General features: G+C 35.9%; 2 protein-coding genes and 1 long non-coding RNA gene across 5 annotated transcripts; 2 read left to right on the top strand and 1 right to left on the bottom strand.

The window, feature by feature from the left end:
- Positions 1-104: 104 nt before the first annotated feature.
- On the top strand, positions 105-4,685 carry LOC124450581 (CYFIP-related Rac1 interactor B-like). The gene is given in 14 exon segments (XM_047001214.1): positions 105-353; positions 1,335-1,416; positions 1,505-1,626; positions 2,230-2,335; positions 2,582-2,625; positions 2,627-2,656; positions 2,741-2,800; positions 2,878-2,952; positions 3,039-3,170; positions 3,247-3,326; positions 3,399-3,456; positions 4,095-4,163; positions 4,257-4,327; positions 4,440-4,685. Coding segments are annotated over 13 exon segments (990 nt in total). The 5' UTR covers positions 105-353; positions 1,335-1,340; the 3' UTR covers positions 4,507-4,685.
- LOC124450583 lies at positions 2,643-5,958 on the bottom strand. Of its 3 annotated transcripts, none has more exons than XR_006950111.1 (4): positions 5,652-5,958; positions 3,344-3,466; positions 3,029-3,242; positions 2,643-2,854 (listed from the first exon to the last, which is right to left on the bottom strand). It is a non-coding gene; the product is annotated as an uncharacterized LOC124450583 (long non-coding RNA). The 3 variants fall into 3 exon arrangements; XR_006950112.1 differs by lacking the exon at positions 5,652-5,958 and adding an exon at positions 5,295-5,639; XR_006950113.1 differs by lacking the exon at positions 5,652-5,958 and adding an exon at positions 3,844-4,100.
- Positions 5,959-7,816: 1,858 nt separating this feature from the next.
- On the top strand, positions 7,817-16,602 carry LOC124450582 (myc proto-oncogene protein-like). The gene is made up of 4 exons (XM_047001215.1): positions 7,817-7,884; positions 14,552-14,642; positions 14,766-15,299; positions 15,371-16,602. The coding sequence occupies exons 3-4, from the start codon at positions 14,915-14,917 to the stop codon at positions 15,880-15,882; spliced, it is 897 nt and encodes a 298-aa protein (XP_046857171.1). The 5' UTR covers positions 7,817-7,884; positions 14,552-14,642; positions 14,766-14,914; the 3' UTR covers positions 15,883-16,602.
- The last annotated feature ends 1,620 nt before the right edge of the window (positions 16,603-18,222 follow it).

Raw genomic sequence — 18,222 nt, 5'->3', positions numbered from 1 at the left:
TCTTTCATGAAATTTTAAAAATAAAACGTTCGATAAGCATTTCGTATAGCATTAACGGTGAAAACTATTGAAAACAACAACGGTTTGACGCCGACCTCCTGCATCGCGTTTGCAAAGGCTTATGGGTAAAGGAAGGCGTTGCAAGCCGTTATTGGAGCTTGCGGGTTGTCATTTGGAGTCTTAAAACACTGTTAATTTGCTATTTACAATTTTGGAAAGTGTCTTTAATTTAGCCAGCTTAGTAAGCTCAGCAACGCTCCTATTGTCTTGAAATCTCTCGGGAGGAGGAAGATGGAGTAGTTTTCTGCTTTGGAATCTAAAGAAATCTTGCAAACGGAAATTTATAGGCAAAGGTAATGTGAAACACATTGCCCCATCGAAACTGAATCGATTTATTAATGTGGCAAATTGAACTAATAGCTAAACGAACGTCTGCCGTTGTATAATTAGAAATAGGTTTTTCTACCATCTGGCAAGCTTGGTTTTGTCTGAATCCAATCGCGGAGCTGCTATTACTTATTAATAATGTCAGCTTGTTGATATTTTGTTTCGAAAAGCTGGCAATGAGCCGGTCGAAGCGAGACACGTTTTCGTCCGCCAAAAATTATAACTTATATTGTAGTAAATTTCATTTCTAAAGGCTTTAGAACTGTAGCGATGAAATGACTACATATTATATCTAGCTCTATTTCCGCAAAGTTAATTGACGAAAAACGAAAACGTTAAGCATCGAGGTTGTACATTTCTCTTTTACTTTTCGACTTGCCCTGTTTATTTGTCGACTTCCGCGTCAAATTTGTAGGGTGCTAACGTCTGGCGTGTTGTATGCTGTGAAATAACGCACAGCATTTAATTAAGTATTGCCTATGATTGTACATTTGCTCAACTGAAAGAGTATGTAAGTTTTTAAATTATATTTATTTACATGAAACACCATGCTTTAGTGTAAGGAAGCGTGTGGATGTTAAGATATTTTCATTGACTTTATTATTCTAAATAGCCTAACAACCATTGTGCGAAAATAGAATACTCTTATGTAAAATCCGTGTATTTGAGTTAATTGTATAATGGCCGTCAATTGACCTGTTTCGTGTTATTAAGAAACAACCTGTTCGCATGGTGTATATAAATAATCTGAATGGTTTAGTCTTGAACATGTTGAAAAATATTGTTGATGGTTTGATTCTCTCTGATCAAGTTGTTGCTGGGATTCCGGTTTGATTGCTTCCCAAATATTTTATTTTACAGTGAAGTGCATACTGTGATTCATATCTATTTCCCATTTTTATTTTGGATAATGAACACCGATATGTTTTATTTCATTCTATTTTCAGTTCAACATGGGTAACTTATTGAGAATTTTATATGCCAAAGATACTGACACAAATAAATCTGATATCTTTCTCGACTTTGAAAGTAAGTTTGCAAGATTCAGTTTCCATGGTAACTGAACACTTAGTATTTATTTGAGGGAAAAAAACTTCACAGTTCACTATGTTTCTAGATGCCCAACCAACATCTTCTGAGGCAGAGGTCTATGATGTCGTTAAGGCAGTTTTAGATCAATCTACACAAATCCTAGAAGATCTTAATGATTATCAAGGTGCCAATGAGCCAATCAGAGTGGTATGTATCTACACAGACAGCAATAACAAGCGATTTCTTATTTTGTAAGATGAACTATGCAATTTTCTCATCACTTAAAGTGCCAATGAAACAAAAAGTTTTCTATCTGAGTAATACTTTTATTCAAGAGATATTTCAAGATGACAATGGACATTCTCAACCAAATTATGCATATCACTTTAAATTCTTGAGATATTGAGGTTCTCGCTTTGTCCAATATCTAACTTGGGATGTCACATTGCATAGTGAGAAGTAAAATTATATTAGGTATATTTACCAATACTTTAATTCACAAGGACAGAGTTCCCTTTATTATGATGTGGTTAATGGTATAAAATGCTGCCTACTAGTATCAACATATAGTTGTCAGGAAACTGAAGAGTATTTGAAGCATTGTGGGAACTCATTATGCAACATTACGCCACAAGTTGTATAGACTGGAAATAACAAAAACATCAAAATCTCAAGAAGGAAAAGAGATATGCATTAATTGTTTTAGAAAGTACACTGTCTTTTTAAAAGTTTTAGTCATTTCAAACATAATGTAACTTGCAAAATTTTTGTTTCATAGGCATTTTAAATGATTGTATTCATCATTTTCAGGCAATATCCAATCCTACAAACGAGGGTTTACAAGAAGAGGCATGGCGAGCAGTTATGCCTTTAGTCGGACAGTTGAAAAAGTTTTATGAATATGCAACTGAATTGGGTTGGTTATCTCCACTATGAATTCATCAATTTTGTTGACCTTAGTTTCCCACAATATCTGGTCGTGAATTATTCATACAAACATCTATACTACCATAACTTTGTTACAAATGTCTCTTTCCACTGGCACTATTCTGTGACATCAGCATTGACTAGCCTGTATTCTGAAAAGTGTAATAATAATGGTTTATAAACAATGACTGTAACTTTGTCTATTGATGTTTTGTTTGTGTTTTTTTTCATTTAGAGGCTGCCTTACCTCAACTGCTGAATGCTTTATGCTCGGAAATCTAACACCAGTCAACATTTGGAACAGCAGCAGGTTTATTCAGTGTTTTTGCATGAGAAATAATGTTTCCTAATTGATAGTTTGGTCAATGGTGAATTGGGAATGTCTTTGTTTCAGGCACTTGCTAAACAGTTTGCCGATATCCTTCATTTCACATTAAAATTTGATGACCTAAAGGTCGGGCTTCCTTGTTGATTTTCACTTTGTTTTTACCAGATGACGATGCAACTCCTAAAAAAAATTTTCGTTCTTAGATGACCAACCCATCAATCCAGAATGATTTTAGCTATTACAGAAGAACACTCAGCAGAAGAAAACTGTCAAATTGTGTAAGAAATAATTAAATAAAAAAGACATTGGTACAGTGGTTAGCGCATTGCATCATGGTACAACTGTCTTGTTTACCTTGTCTTAGGACGATAATGACATGGATGAAAATGATGTCCAAGTGTCAAATGAAATGGCCAATAGAATGTCCTTATTTTATGCCTATCCAACGCCAATGTTAAAGACATTAAGTGATGCTACATCAAAGTTCGTTAGCGAAGTAGGACAATTACATATGTACAGTGCATAGTCTGTCTTGGATGATTTCCCATAAACTCCATCTTAATTTTGTCTAGAACAAGAATTTGCCCATAGAAAATACGACTGATATGTTAAGTACTTTGGCTAATCTTTGTAGAGTTATGATTGAAAATCCGTAAGTAAACAACGAACCTTTCTTGTCAGGTTAATTGCACATATAAAATGTACGTCTAACTCCTTTTTGCAGCGAGTACAGCTCACGTTTTGAAAGTCAAGAAACCACTTTGTTTTGTCTTCGTATTATGGTAAGTTCACCTATGTAATATAAAACATAAAATAAACACAATGAAACGCGTGCGCTGATTGGTCTAGAGCTGAGTTTGCATTAGCCTGTGCAAAGCACATCTGAGCTCAACCAATCAATCAAAGAGAATTTGCAAATCGATCATGAATACATTTTAGAGGAAAAATTAAAATGTTTGTCTTTTTTCGCATTATTGTTATTTTATACAAGAAATAAAACATGTTTTTCGTGTTTGCACTGGCTTATGCAAACCTCGGAGACGTTTGTGAGAACGCTAAAATATCTTCAATTAGCCTTAGAGCTCTACACCCTAGGTCTTGGCTGTAAACTATTATACCACGCGATACTACACGATAAGTCTTAGCAACTTAAAAGTACAGAATACTACCATAGTAAAGGTCAACTTCACTGTGTCAGAGTTAAAGGCAGGTGATTCGTCACTCGACCAGTGCTGAAATGAAACTGCTACAATCATCCCTTAGATACTGTGTAATATATTCAAAATAGGAGAAAGAAAATTCTAACAAAATCGTTTGCGTTCTGTGCTTTTCTTCTCGTGATGAGATTATCTTTTGAAAGGGCATGGTGTGAAGGGCTATTTGATTTATCCAATTTTGACTTTATCTTTGTCGTTATTAGGTTGGAGTAATAATTTTATACGACCATGTTCATCCTTTGGGCGCCTTTGTAAAAACCTCTAATATTGATGTAAGCGTGTTTTACAATTTACCGCTGATATTTATCATCCGAGAGTGCTGTGTCTCTATAATTCATTTTCAAGACTTCCACTCTCGATTTCAGATGAAGGCAACGATCAAGGTTCTTAAAGATCAACCGCTAAACTCGGTGGAAGGACTTCTAAATGCATTAAGGTAAAAATCATACATTCGGTTATTTCATTATTTACGATTTCGCTGTGAAAGTTTTTTATTTCCACGATGCAAAGAAAGATGTACTTTAAATATGAACACGTGTTTCATTCAGATACACAACGAAACATCTCAACGACGAGAGCACACCAAGGAACATCCGAATGTTACTACAACAGTGAGAAAGGACGGAGAAAATGTGATAGCAGAGATCCGTACACGGTTTCTCTTCTGAAGATCACCGGGGAGGGGGGGTGTTGTCCACAACTCTAAGTGTATTGTATGTACAGTTGGACTTGAGAAGATGTTCGTAAATTGTTTCACTCCGAAATTCAAACTTAATAAACTTATTTGATAATAATGCAAGGTCATTTGAATGATTTCTTCTTCTCTGTCTGCAGAGTAACTAAGAGGACATCAAGCTAGATTTATGTCATAGCTAGACAGATAGACGCCAGATGATAAAGGAGTGAGGGGGACCAACGTTCGTCGAGCAAACGAACCATCTCCGTCAAAATTCAAACGTTCTTTACATAGACTAAACATGAAAAGTTGAAAGACGTTGATATTGTCAATGTTGCCCAGCGTACTTATACCAATTTAGCGTTGCTTTCTTTTCCTACTTATACCAAAGTTGCTCTCACTAGTCCCCGGTTGTACCATCGTTGCATCACTATTCTCTACGTATACCAACATTTTACCAACATTGTCTCACTATTCTGTACTTTTACCAACGTTGTCTCACTATTCTCTACTCATACCAACATTGCCTCGCCATTCTCTACTCATACCAACATTGTCTCACTATTCTGTACTTTTACCAACGTTGCTTCACTATTCTGTACTTATACCAACGTTTTCTCACTATTCTCTACTTTTACCAACGTTGTCTAACTATTCTCTACCTTTACCAACGCTGCCTCACTTTCTCCTACTTACAATCATCATTGTCACACTGAACTGAAGGTACCTTATCGTGAATCGCTGACTGATCGGATTACGTCAGAGGAATATCACGTGACTAGAAGGCTTCCACTGCCGTACGTAGTATGATTCTCAAACCCATCGTCAGACGCAGACCAAAGTGAAGTTCGTGCTCAATTTTAATCACCTCGGTCCTGGCAACGCTCTACAAAGCTGTTGCCGAAACGATTGTGTAATTTGTAATGGGTTATGAGGCTTGGACCTGACGGAAATGTCGTTGGGTTGTTTTAAGTAGTTTTTGATGAGAGATGTTATGACATTACATAGTACAATTCTCGCATCAATAGTTTCCCCTTCGGGCGTTTCTGCAGGCTACCATCCAAATGATTGATAGTAAACATACCTTTATCTCGTTATGGAGAATAATCCTTATCTCTCCACGAACCGAAATTCATCTTGAGGAGAAGTGACTTTCTAGAACAACGTGTTCGTAATATAAAAGCTTATCCTCGTCAGAACTCGATGTGCTGACGCAACTTGTGTGTTACGTCAGAGCTTTAAATTTCTGTGTATTGGAAAACGCGTTCGAACTGGAAATTCCGCAATTTGTTATTTTAAATAATTTATCACTAGATATTATACCTTCTACGAGCGTGAGAACCACACACTCGCAGTTTTCTTTGTTGATATAAAAACCATATGGCAAGTAGCCCAACATAGGATGTTATGCAAAAAATGCACGAAAAAATTAATCTGTACGTTTTAAATGTTTTCATGCATATTTTAATGCGAAACACATGTGTCATGTGGTCATTCGAGGGTATATTTTGTTCCTGTCGTTGATGCATTTAAACCACAAGTAGTTTTCCAAGAAGAAGCATCGAACAAAACACGGACCTGTTTCACGACAGTCGATCGCTTTCGCTTTAACGTCCTGTTCTGTGAATTTATCCGGCAATATATGCTTTACGTATGCTGTCAATTTTGGTTTCGAAAGATAAGAGCATCGCTTTCATTTCCCCCAGAAACAACAGTAAGTGCTATTATTTCTCGACATTTTCTTTAGATTGTCCAATTTTGCTCGGTCAAGTTTCCTATCAACTATATAGAAGAAAATGACCACTGGGTGTCGTCTAGTTTTTATGCGTCAACCAAATTATTCGGTAAGACTTTGCTGTAACCCTTCTTGCGTGGGTGTCTGGGTTTTGATCGCGCGGGAGGTCAGGTAACACACTTTTTGTATGTTACTCAAAGCAGCGGCAATGTATGAGATCGTGTACTTGCAAAGCAATTCTTGGGGATAAGGTGTTATATCTCCTTTAAGCCGATCAAGTGTTACTGCTTCCAAATCTCCTTTCGATGTCGTCCTATTTCTCATCGTCTAGCAAGATAAGCGCCATTAATTCGCGTTTTAGTAAAACAAAGCTAGATTTCGAGGAAGTTTTTGCTCAACAACTGGCTTAAAGAACCAAAATTATAAAATCGCCAAAGAACATTTGAGAAATCGCCAAAAAAATAAAAATTCGAGAAAGATCAAATATTATTGAACGACTGCTTATAAATAGCCAAGCATAATCGCATTAAACTAAATAAAGAGATTTAATCAGTCTGGGCTCCTGAAGTTACAGTTATTTTAAATCCGTGCTTTCATCCAATTCATCAATATTGCGTAGTTCAAGGAGAATTCGGATTCTTCGGATAAAACATCTCGCGTGTCTTATGTAATCATTGATACACGATTATTTGTTTTGGACGGGGTGGAGTTAGATATTGGGAATGCAAAACTATTTAAGTCAAACAAAAAAAAAGCTGAAATATCGCTGTTTATATAAAAAGCAACTACCCACGCAAACCATTTCGTCGCATTCTCAGGACGATAACAGAACTTGCACGGGCATATTTTAGTTCAACATTTTGTCGAAAAGAAAACGAGGGGAGTGTGTGTGTGGGGAGAGGTACGAAAGCTGTCGCATGAACTCACACCAACATAGCATCATAAGTCCAGACATCGACAGAAATGACGATTTATCGTGCGCGAAACTCAGAATATTACGAGTACATCGATTAGCATTGACTGGCTTTATAAAATCCATAGTTATCAATGTGTTTTATCCACTATCAGTTACTCGTTCGCCACCCACTTCGTCATCATGCATTTCGTTTGACATATTCATAATTATCGTGGAAATGTACATTTTTGTGTATTTAAGCCTAAATAACGTTCGAAGGATATATGCTGAACTGATTAACGGATTTGATTTGCCCGTGCACATCCTAAACATGAAAGCCAAACGCAGCATACCACAACAATGTTTGAAAAGAAAAATAAATTCTGATCTTATGATTTATCGATATGACACTCCATGCAGAAATTTTCAAGTATTTACAATCGCACCGGCTGTCTTCGGGAATCTTTAGTAGCCATCATCGAAAGTCAATACTGCGGACGCTACTTGATCAAATAAATCAAAGCAAATATTTAAAACGTGATATGACTGGGTTTTAATCCTTTAAAGACGACTAAAGACTAGTAAAGCTCTGCAGCCAGACCACAGCAGTCCCTCGAGGAAAGAGGGTCAATTAAACTCGGAAAGTCCATTAATTACAGTGCTTCAGAGAAAGAAATCGCAGAAAAGGTAAAAGAAAGACATTAACGTATTTAGGCTAAGTAAACATGGCGAATACAACCGTTATAACATATCACGAATAAAATCTTTTTCATGTTGGGACAGTCGTGGGCTTATTAAAACCTGCCCCAAATATACGTAAAACTAACCTTACCTTGAAGTTTTTTGATGCTTTTTTTAAAATCTCATCCGATGAAATCGACTTCGTATAACAATGCCTGGAAAGTTCGATCGATGAATTAAATACCAAGTTTATATGTGCAACTTTGAATTCGCTTCTTTACAGCTGAGGATCAATAATCCCCATTACTTTTTTTGTGGCGGATCTTAAGTCCCGTGATGGACGTTCGGTGTTCCTTGACCTCCAACATCGCAAAAATTTTACAGTTCTCAAAATACCAACGCGGTAAAACGAGCCACGAAGACCCACCACAGGCATTTTTCAATTCAAACGATGGCGAATGGCGAAATAGCTTCGCTACTTAACAATTATCAAGTTTAAATCCATGATTCTAAAAACCAATAATGTAAACAAAATTTCACGATTAATAGAATCGATTGCAACCATAATTTTGATAAATTGCAAACACTTCCTTTTATTACTAATTTAATTAACGAATAACAGAGAGTTCTTACAAGCCAGACTTGAAAACGATTTATTTACAATATACTTATACGTCGTTAACAGAATCACAAAATTCCTCTGAGAAATACTTTAGATCTAAAACCCACGAAAGTATTTAATTTTTAATACACCAAAGTTGTTGACAGAAAAACCGCATGACAGAAAAAAAGTTCTCCTTTTTAAAATCATTCACCATAAATGATTACTCCCACATATTTTCCCTCGGCGTAAAACAGCCGACTAATGAATATCGATTGATCACGATGAAAATCTAAATTACCATATTTCGCGTCCAGATTTAAAACTACTGGTGTTTAATCTGTTGTTAACTGTGGTTATACATGTCCAATATTGTCCAAACAAGATTAGGATAATACATCTCTCGAGACAAGCCAACTGATGTTTTCAAAAATTTCCTTCATAAAAATTTTTATTGAAGTGGACTTCTTAAAATTTCCTTCATAAAATTTCCGTTTTGCATTTCGTATGTGAACAGGAAGTGGTCTGTTTGCTAAAGCTTAAGTGTACTACAGAGAAATTTTCGGTCATGTAGTTGTGAGCAGGACTACCGATCGACAATGTCGTTTGATTGGTTGAAATCACGATCCAATCATAAATTACATTAAAGTAAATGTAAATAAATTACATAAATTACATTATTGCGATTTGCAAACTTAACGAGTTGGCAAGTAAGTTTATAAGAGTTCTTCCTTAAATTAACGATCGCTTGAAATTTTAACCGAATCACAAATTACACATTTGCCATTTGTAAACTTAAAAGGTTTATAAGGAAGTTTATAAACCTTCTTCCTTCAACTGCACGTTTCATAATTACGAATGCCAGTCTGGGCTCTTAACAATTTAAGACGTTGAAGGACAACAGACTATACAAACAACGTTGGCGAACAATCATTTCGCACAAGGACACTATTTGTTTTCTGTGTGCTTTATTCAAGTGTCTGGGAAAATCCATCGAGCAACTTTATATGTGCGAAGAAAATCCTTTTTATGGGTTAATCAAGATTACATTAACTCAGACAACATGAAGCAACACTTAAGCAAAGATAGCTCAGCCGTATACTTGACGCGGAAAAAACATTTCCTTCATCTCAAGAGCGTATTTAGTTTGCCCATTCTTGCACCGGTAGTGCTTAATACGTTCAAAACACTTGGCTAGTTCTCGAGAGACGTTTAGGCGACAAAGTCTACACCGGCTTTCGCTTACAAAACATGACATAGCAATGACCAGGAAACTTAAGAATGCAACGGAAGACAGTTTCAAGAGTAACCACTTTAATTTAGATGTTGTGCTTTTACCGCTGCAAATGCTGCGCCACGCTACAACTCAATGCTCGTTGTAGCCAGCCGAAGCGTCATTTTTTTCTATTAATGACACACTTAGTTCCTATGATATCTACTATTGCGTCTATGTTTGCCTCCCTTTGCCTTGTGTAAAACTTTTGGGAAAGCAATTGAGCATGCGCACCTAACGATGCCTGGAACGAGTACGGTCATTATAGTTTCCATCTGTCAGCAGGATTCCACCAGGGAACATTTCCAGAAGAAACTATACTTGATATATCGTGATGCATTTTGTCTTCCACGGAAGTAATATCGAATATAAGCAATTTACACAGCAGGACGCTAAATGTTCGCTGTCTGGTGATTCAACTTGCTCGAACATGAGATAAACACACATTAGTCAACAATGACCATACAAAATGTAGTTCCTCTATACAACATAAGAAATATAATGCAACAAGAGCTATCTTACCGTGACCGATTTTCTCTCACTCGTTCGACACCTCCAAAAAGGCTTGAAAATTTCATGACAGTAAGATGTTCATCTACCTAATCCATTTATACCACTTGCCATCTACAAAAAACTTGCATTTTTGTCCATTATACGTTGAAATTTTGAACTTTGTTGCCATACATTTACGAAATTCGCCATTATTCCATGCCGAACTTCGTGTAAATTTTATTTTTGAATACTAGTGCCAGACCTAATAAACTCTACTATACCGCTCGGTCTGTGACTCGGCGAAGCCACAAATACACAGAAAATATTTGAATATTGATTTACTAAAAAATGATTAATTTGAATTATTGTATACTTGAGGTTACTCATCCTTTATATCTTCTATAGCAAAATGTTGGACAAAAATTTTTATTTGTAAAAGAGGAGAAAACAGGCGTAAACAAGAAAAACCGATTGTCTTTCAATCCAAAATATTTCATAATTTAATGACAAACCTTTCAACGAAACAAAAATAAACGCACAGTTATATTTACGAAAGTACACAGCTGGAATTCTCATTCATTCCGTTCAAATATGTTCTGACAAGTTCCTTAAACTTCTGCAAGTCTGCGCCAGGCAAAGAAAGTAATAATCAAGTATTGCAGTCAAAATGCATTCAACCCTAACGGACTTTGATCCGGAGATCCGGAGAAGCACATTTGAGCTTTGAAAGATACTTTCAAAATTACATGGAAAAATCAAAAGTAATGTGAATTTTACTAACAAATTGGATCGAGAATATTATTGTTGTCGACGCACTCTGTGAAAATTCATAACACGTCTTTAATAATCAACACAAGTTGACATAAAGTTCGGTACTATCCCGATGTAACAAGGTTATGTTATACGACTGGAAAATTTTATTTACATTCCTTAATGGTACATGTTATTCCAAACATGAAATGTATGTTATTTCACAGTCGAAATGAATGCTGTAAGGTCAGAGGTGAGCTATATTACGAGCTTTTTGCAAGTAATCTGTTAACGGAAACTAGAGATGAGTTGCCTTCAATACACCCAAGGACTTAAAACGTCACGATACTCTTTGATGTCCCGCGCCAACTTGAGCAAGCGTGCGGGTACGGTAGACACACATGTGAACTAGCAAACTACTTTAAAAAACGCGAAAGATTAACTCTCATGTCTATGCTAAATCTTCAAATACTTATGAATTACCTATTGAAAGCATCATCACTGAATGCGTACTGAAATGATTTGATTTAGCAATAAACAAAGTGTGACTTTAAGATGTCGTTTCGCTTGCTGTAATATTTCAATGCCAGTGGGCGTCTCGTGCATGCCGAAGTTTCCGTTCGACAGTTTTACAATTAGAACCCGATGTCTCTGTGTTTGTTTAGTTTAAACCAAAAAAGTCACTTTAAATGTTACACAAATGTTAAATTACTTGTGCGAAATGCCTAAATGATTTACGAGAAATCAATTTTGGGATAAATGCCAAAAATGCACATATCTTTCTCACATTCCACATAGTCTGACTAATCCGTGCATCGAACAGAGAAATTAACGACCCTTTGCTGTCATTAATAGATAACATGGTCCTCAGGTTGCCCTAGATACACTCACAATTTGGTCGTAGAGAAACTGAAAAATATTTCCTTTGATCAACAACTATCATGAAATATTAGCTAGCATTTGTTGCAATGATCTGCAAGTGACAATATAATGTCTTATAATGACAATTGAAGCGTTTAAGATGTATTTTATTTATAAAATTTTTTTAGTGTTGTTGTGTTTTAGTTTTAGGTTTACATGAAGTGTCAGGTAGCAAGATCAGACTAGGTCTAGTGAAATGATCTTTTTCCATCGATTACATAACAGTAAAATTGGCATTCAGGTGTACAAATACTTGAAGACAATAACACGAGTCGCCAATAATAATTCAGAGCAATAAGCTAAGCCAATATCATGTTTACTTATAAAATTATAACCTTTATCCCCGCCATGTCAATGTTATATGTTATGTGCTTGAAATGACCGCTGTCGAAGGAAAACTATGTTATTGCCTATTTACATGTAAAACAGCGAAATTTGGCACTTTCAATTAAGAAAACTAATTTTCAATATTTTTAGTTAAACTTCCACCGATTGCTAAGCAAGTTAAAGTCAATGTCAGGCGTGTGGCTTCACACTTGAAACCCAAAGAAAGCTCTCTTTGTCATTTATGTAAATTTGTTGCGTTCAATTGTATGGGATTTCATGCTACCATTTCAGTCATAATGATAGCAAAAGCAACAAACGGTGGTTTTATCGTGTAAAATACGCAAATCGAACAAATGGCAACAACGAAAACCTTCAAGTTAAAAATTCTTATAAAAGCTATTTATATTTATATTTGATTGAATTTGAAAAATTACTATAAGCTAATTATATACAAGATACAACAATATCACAGACAATATCATTTAATGGTCAATAATCATGACCTTGTAGTTCCAAAACCTTGGACTAGACAATTAATATAACCAGGATTTCAGGGACAGCGAAACCATTAAGAGATTTGTTATGATAGAAGAGGTCTTCAGCAAGCCCAGTTTAAATTGTTGGCCCTTCAGTGACACTTGATAGCACTTTCTCATCTGGTGCCAAGGAAAATCGAAAGGAAATTCCTTGTTTGCTTATCGATTAAAAACCCTTTATATTCGGTTTTGCATCATTTCGCGCACAAACAGAGGAGTTTTCTAAATTGAAATTATTTTAATCCCCCAACGAAACTTGCTGGACAGCTTAGCTATTTTTTCCGGCGTTTAATAAAAATACTTTGTCTCAAATTTGCTCGCTTCTGCCTTCTAAATTCTCTAATTAATTCATTATGCATCTAAGAGTTAGCTAGCTTGAAAGATCCCAACACATAACAAACATTCTTTATTATAGAAAATGTTTATTATTTTAAATGGCTGTCGCTTTCGTTTATATGTCGCAGATCGTCACAAAGGTTTTCGTCCCGTTTCAAGCTGGAAAACAGACAAAACTTTTTTTCCGGAAAACGAAAAGCTAATTGCGCAGGGACCAAAACAAAGATATTGAATGAATGAATGAATGAAAGCGTGTGGCTAATGCATAAAAGTCGCACCGTTGGAAACCATAGACGTGGTTTTTAACCAGTGTATCGCCATATAGTACGGTTTCATTTTCTCGATAATATCCTGTCTTACGAGTTGTTGTGATTTTAACACTAACGTCTCTTGTTTTCGCATTAATTTCCTGTTGACTTTTATATTAAATCTAATCACTAAAGCGTTTGGCACCGTAATGTTCACCTCCTACATAAATGTGCCAAATGTGTATTGCTATACAAAAATTCAACAATTTTTTTGACCATTTATCATCAAATATGCTTGTTCGTCATGTGAGACAAAACACACTTACTAAATGATACGTCTGCTACCAGCACACCCACAATGAAAAGCATAAACTAACAAAAATATTTGGAATAGATTTATATCTTAGAATATCTCACTTGTTATTATGTAAGTCGATAGGGTCGTTTCCGATATTGAAAGAGAAGTATTTAAACGCCGGCATAGAAGCCTTCTGTCGTCTATAAGCTTGTTTTTAACTTCAACACAATAACATTTCCTGCTTTTTGTATTTAAGTAAGTTCCAAATTCATGTCACCTTAACTAATGAGTTAAGTTCATGCCAGTGTGCTCTTTTATTAGTCTTATACATAAGGTTAACTGTTATACTAAGGGATTTTAGAAGAAATAGATGCGGAAATGATTTCTCTACGCACTGACATAATCTCCATTGCTTTCAATAGTCCTCACAGTAACTTAATCTAAAAACACACGATCATCTAGCCTTTAATCATTAGTGTAATAATAACTGTTTAAAAAATTTGAATAAGGCAAAGAGCATCGTTTTGAGTTTGCTGGGGGGAGAACGTTGCCATGTCAACGAGGCGCTGATTGGCTAAATGAATAGCTAAGGTGCGATTTTCAATTGAAAATCACTAGCCTATTCATGCTCTATCTTTTTATTCGTTGTGCACTTTGCTCGCAATAGCTAACGATTTATCGCTCTCTACTGCCAAAGAGTGACAGATCAAACGACGCAATAAAATCTCTCGAAATAAAGTTTTCACGAGGTAGGGCTCGGTATAAATCATAAAAGTGGCAAGCACTGGCGACGCAATAGCACTCTCGTTGGCTCATTCATTCACTTCATGGGATTTAAATTTAATGATGAATGATATTTTATTGACTGAACTCTTATCTTTTACATTCCAGGAGAACTTGAGCTTTGTCGACTTCGTGAGACATAAGATAGCACAACTAAATCGTTGGATTATTAATTCAGCTCTTAAGATCAAAAACATCGGTATGTAAAATTTGTAAATAAAGTTAGTAGCCACTTGTGAATGATAAATATATTGTATTACATTCGCGCGCAATGGATTTGGCACGAATTTTAGTTACTCATATGTCTTTTAACTTTGAACAGGTTTAAAACCAAAGATACAGTCATGGCAATGCAAATGGGATTCTCCCCGAAGAGGTTTTCATTATTCCTCACCACATATTACAGAATACGATAATGAAGTTTGCGAAGTAAATAGTATCGGCGTATCGTGTCCTATTCGCGATATCTGGATGAAATTTGAACTATTGACTCCGCCACTTTCTCCATGTCGGGATAGTAGTTGTGCATCATCTCCTGTGTGCCTAAGTTCGAGCTCCATTGACACATTACAATGTGTCACCGATATCATAGATGGGGATAACTGCCGAACATTTGTCGAGCTGGAGCACAATTGTGCCAACTTAACATCAAAACTCATTCAAGATTGCATGTGGGGAAGTCACTCATCGCAAGAAAAAAACAGCAGCAAACAAGTAGACAACGCGTACGACACCCCTTGCTCATCGCCTCCACCTTTCTATCCGATCGACACTGTTGGGGCAGAATGTGTAGACCCTACGTCCGTTTTCCCCCATCACATACACACCCAGGAATTCCCGAGTGGTGAATCTTCAGGTATTAAATTTTCGACAAGACCGTTATATTTTAAGTGACATTTTAACTGATAGTTTTTAATTCTTTTGCAGAGGAGGAAATTGATGTCGTCAGCGTAGAGAAGCCAGTCAAACGAAAATGCCCCGAACCTTGTAGCAATATCAATGTAAACAAAAACACAGTTAAAGCTCTTCGGAACAACATCCAACCGATCGCCAAACGTCCGAGAATGAATCTTAAACGACAACAACAAGCGAACAAAGAAAACAAAGTGGAAAGCGCACAGAAAAGACCTGACTTATCTATTCGGCTTAATGTAAAGGACAAGAGCACAGATGACCCGGAATGCAAGCGAAATGTTCACAATGTCCTTGAACGCAAGCGAAGAAACGATTTGAAGTACAGTTTTCAACTTCTACGCGACAGCATGCCTGAACTTAAAGGTTATGAACGAACCCCCAAAGTGGCAATACTAAGAAAAGCAACGGACTGTATATCAAAGCTAACTTCCGAACAGGAACGATTACTTGAAGACAAGACGATGCTCGAGAAACGAAAGCAGTCATTACATGAAAAGTTACGACGACTAAAGCAATTATCGTAGTTAAAACACGAACACGAAGGTATAATCCCCGAACAGTTGCTGTCTATACGTTAAAAAAGTTTTATATTTAAGTTAAAATATCACAGTTGTCTGGGCTTAATGCCAACATTTCCGTCTGTATTGGTCTGGTTTTTATCGAACTAAAACAGCAACTTCCGCTTTTTGCGTTCGTAAAACACCAAATATTATATTTACAGTCAGAATATAGGGATGCACTGCACAAAATAAGTAAAATACGTCGATTTTTTGGATGTATTTTGATGTTGGTCCTACGACAGTGATCAAGGTCACCAACAGATTTGCATACTTGTTGAAAAGCGCGCGAAAGATGTCATAAATTAGCATAGGTTATGTATCAATTACCGTGCTTCTTCTATCGAGAACATTGTATACACAATTTCTTATTTTTTGAAAATTAAGTATTTTACTAGCATATTTAAGTATTAAGTAATTTAACAAGCTCGTCCTCCGAGTTCTTTAAACTATATATTAATTTTGATAAGAAAGATACGTTGGCGTTTTTACCATGTAAACGGAGAACACGAATAATCACCGTGATTTCACATGTAACTTGTATCAAGCATAATTGCACGTTATTTGTTCGCGATACGGTACCTTTAAATATATTTAAGTTAAAATAGAGTTGGGTATGCATAATTATTGTAAAAGTAACATGAGTCCAGTATATGTAAACGTTTATTAAACTTGACGATATCGTTATACTTGTAAGGTGCTATTTTTATACTGCTAGACGTTGAACATAGAAAATATATTTAATATCCGAAAAAAATGTCTATCGATTTGTTTTTAAGCCATCTATATCTCATAAGGATATTGGTTCTCGTGAAATGTCTGAAATACTTGTGAGATCAATCATTACGGATGTTTGCCCCTTGAAATGCACCCACAATAGCAAGTTCAAATTACTAGATGGGATTTCTACACCCTTCACCTTTAACCTTTTGATAAAGCATGCATTAAATTCTTGGTTAAACGTACTAAACCGCAAAATGCCCGCTTGATTCGGAAAATAACACAGGTCAAGTGCTTCGTTCTAATTGTTATCAGTTGGTATGAGATGTGAAATTAATTTGTTTCTTACGACGTGACTTTTACATTTTACTTCGCTATTTCTTGCCAAACATAACTCAATAATCCGGATGTATGTAGGCGGAACGGTTTGTTTGATATTTTGTTTATTGCGAGTTGAGAAGAAATCATGAACGAACGCTTCTATGTCATTTTTACTTCAATTTTCCCTTCCCCAGAAATTTTATCAAAGACGATAAGTGAAGTGAAAACGCTTTTTAATGGAAATGTCATGGGCGTTTCAAGCAAATTGTTCGGCCTATGGAAGCCAAGGCATAAATTAGCACATACGAGGCATCAAGCCGAGTTCTATATGGCTATTTACATTTACGTCATTTACACAAATCCTCGCGTTCAGTCTATTCATCCTTGGACAATCAAACGATAGAGCGTAGCACCTAATGAGATAGAAAGTAATTATGATTGACGCTAAACAATTCGTGAAAGCCTACAACAGAATAACACCTGAAAATTTGGCATGGTTGCAGCGTCTCATGTGTAATTAAGCACCCAATACCGCGTGCATTACACAATAAGATAATAGCTTCATTGTGTGCTTTCATCTCTTACAAAATCTTTCAACTTTATGACACTCCTACCACCTGGAATTATGATTAATGACTATTTTGATAAAAGCGGTAGTGATACAAAGCTCGCACACTTCAGCTATTTCGATGCGAGCTATAAATGACATTTAAAGTGTCTTGTGCAATATGAGGAAGATTAAATATCAATGAAAACGTTATTTGCATGCCTTCATTAATCCAAAAAACCTTAATAGAAGTAATTTTGATATAGTTTTGTCACTGTCACGATACAATTCTCAAAAATTTTGCTCGTAGACACTACACATTGTCATTAAAGCTGAGAATTACGAATTCTTATGCCGCGGGCGGTGTGATTTCCTACAAAAATTTCAAAACAGTCATTATCTGAGATTATTACCCGTAACAAAAATAACTTCGAGTTTTAACCAAACCGTTCTAAAGGGAAGCGAGCGATTATATTGTCTGTATCTATTTAAGAAAAGTCTTACATGTTGATAACACTTTTCTGAAACAGATGTGTAAACAATACACTTCTTTCACGAGAATAACACGTTGATCGCATCATGCCGATGCAGCTAATTAGCATAAAACGCGCATTAAAAATGTAGGCATATATATTGCATCGCACAAAATATGCATAAACGCCACTTGTTTTGAACACCTGTTAAATTAGCAATTTGCTAATCTATTTGCAGGGATAGGA

The sequence above is a fragment of the Xenia sp. Carnegie-2017 genome, unplaced genomic scaffold (genome assembly GCF_021976095.1).
Source record: "Xenia sp. Carnegie-2017 unplaced genomic scaffold, XeniaSp_v1 HiC_scaffold_24, whole genome shotgun sequence".
Taxonomy (NCBI): Eukaryota; Metazoa; Cnidaria; class Anthozoa; order Malacalcyonacea; family Xeniidae; genus Xenia; species Xenia sp. Carnegie-2017.
Note: the sequence above shows the minus strand (reverse complement) of the source record. Positions and strands in the feature narration are given on the sequence as shown.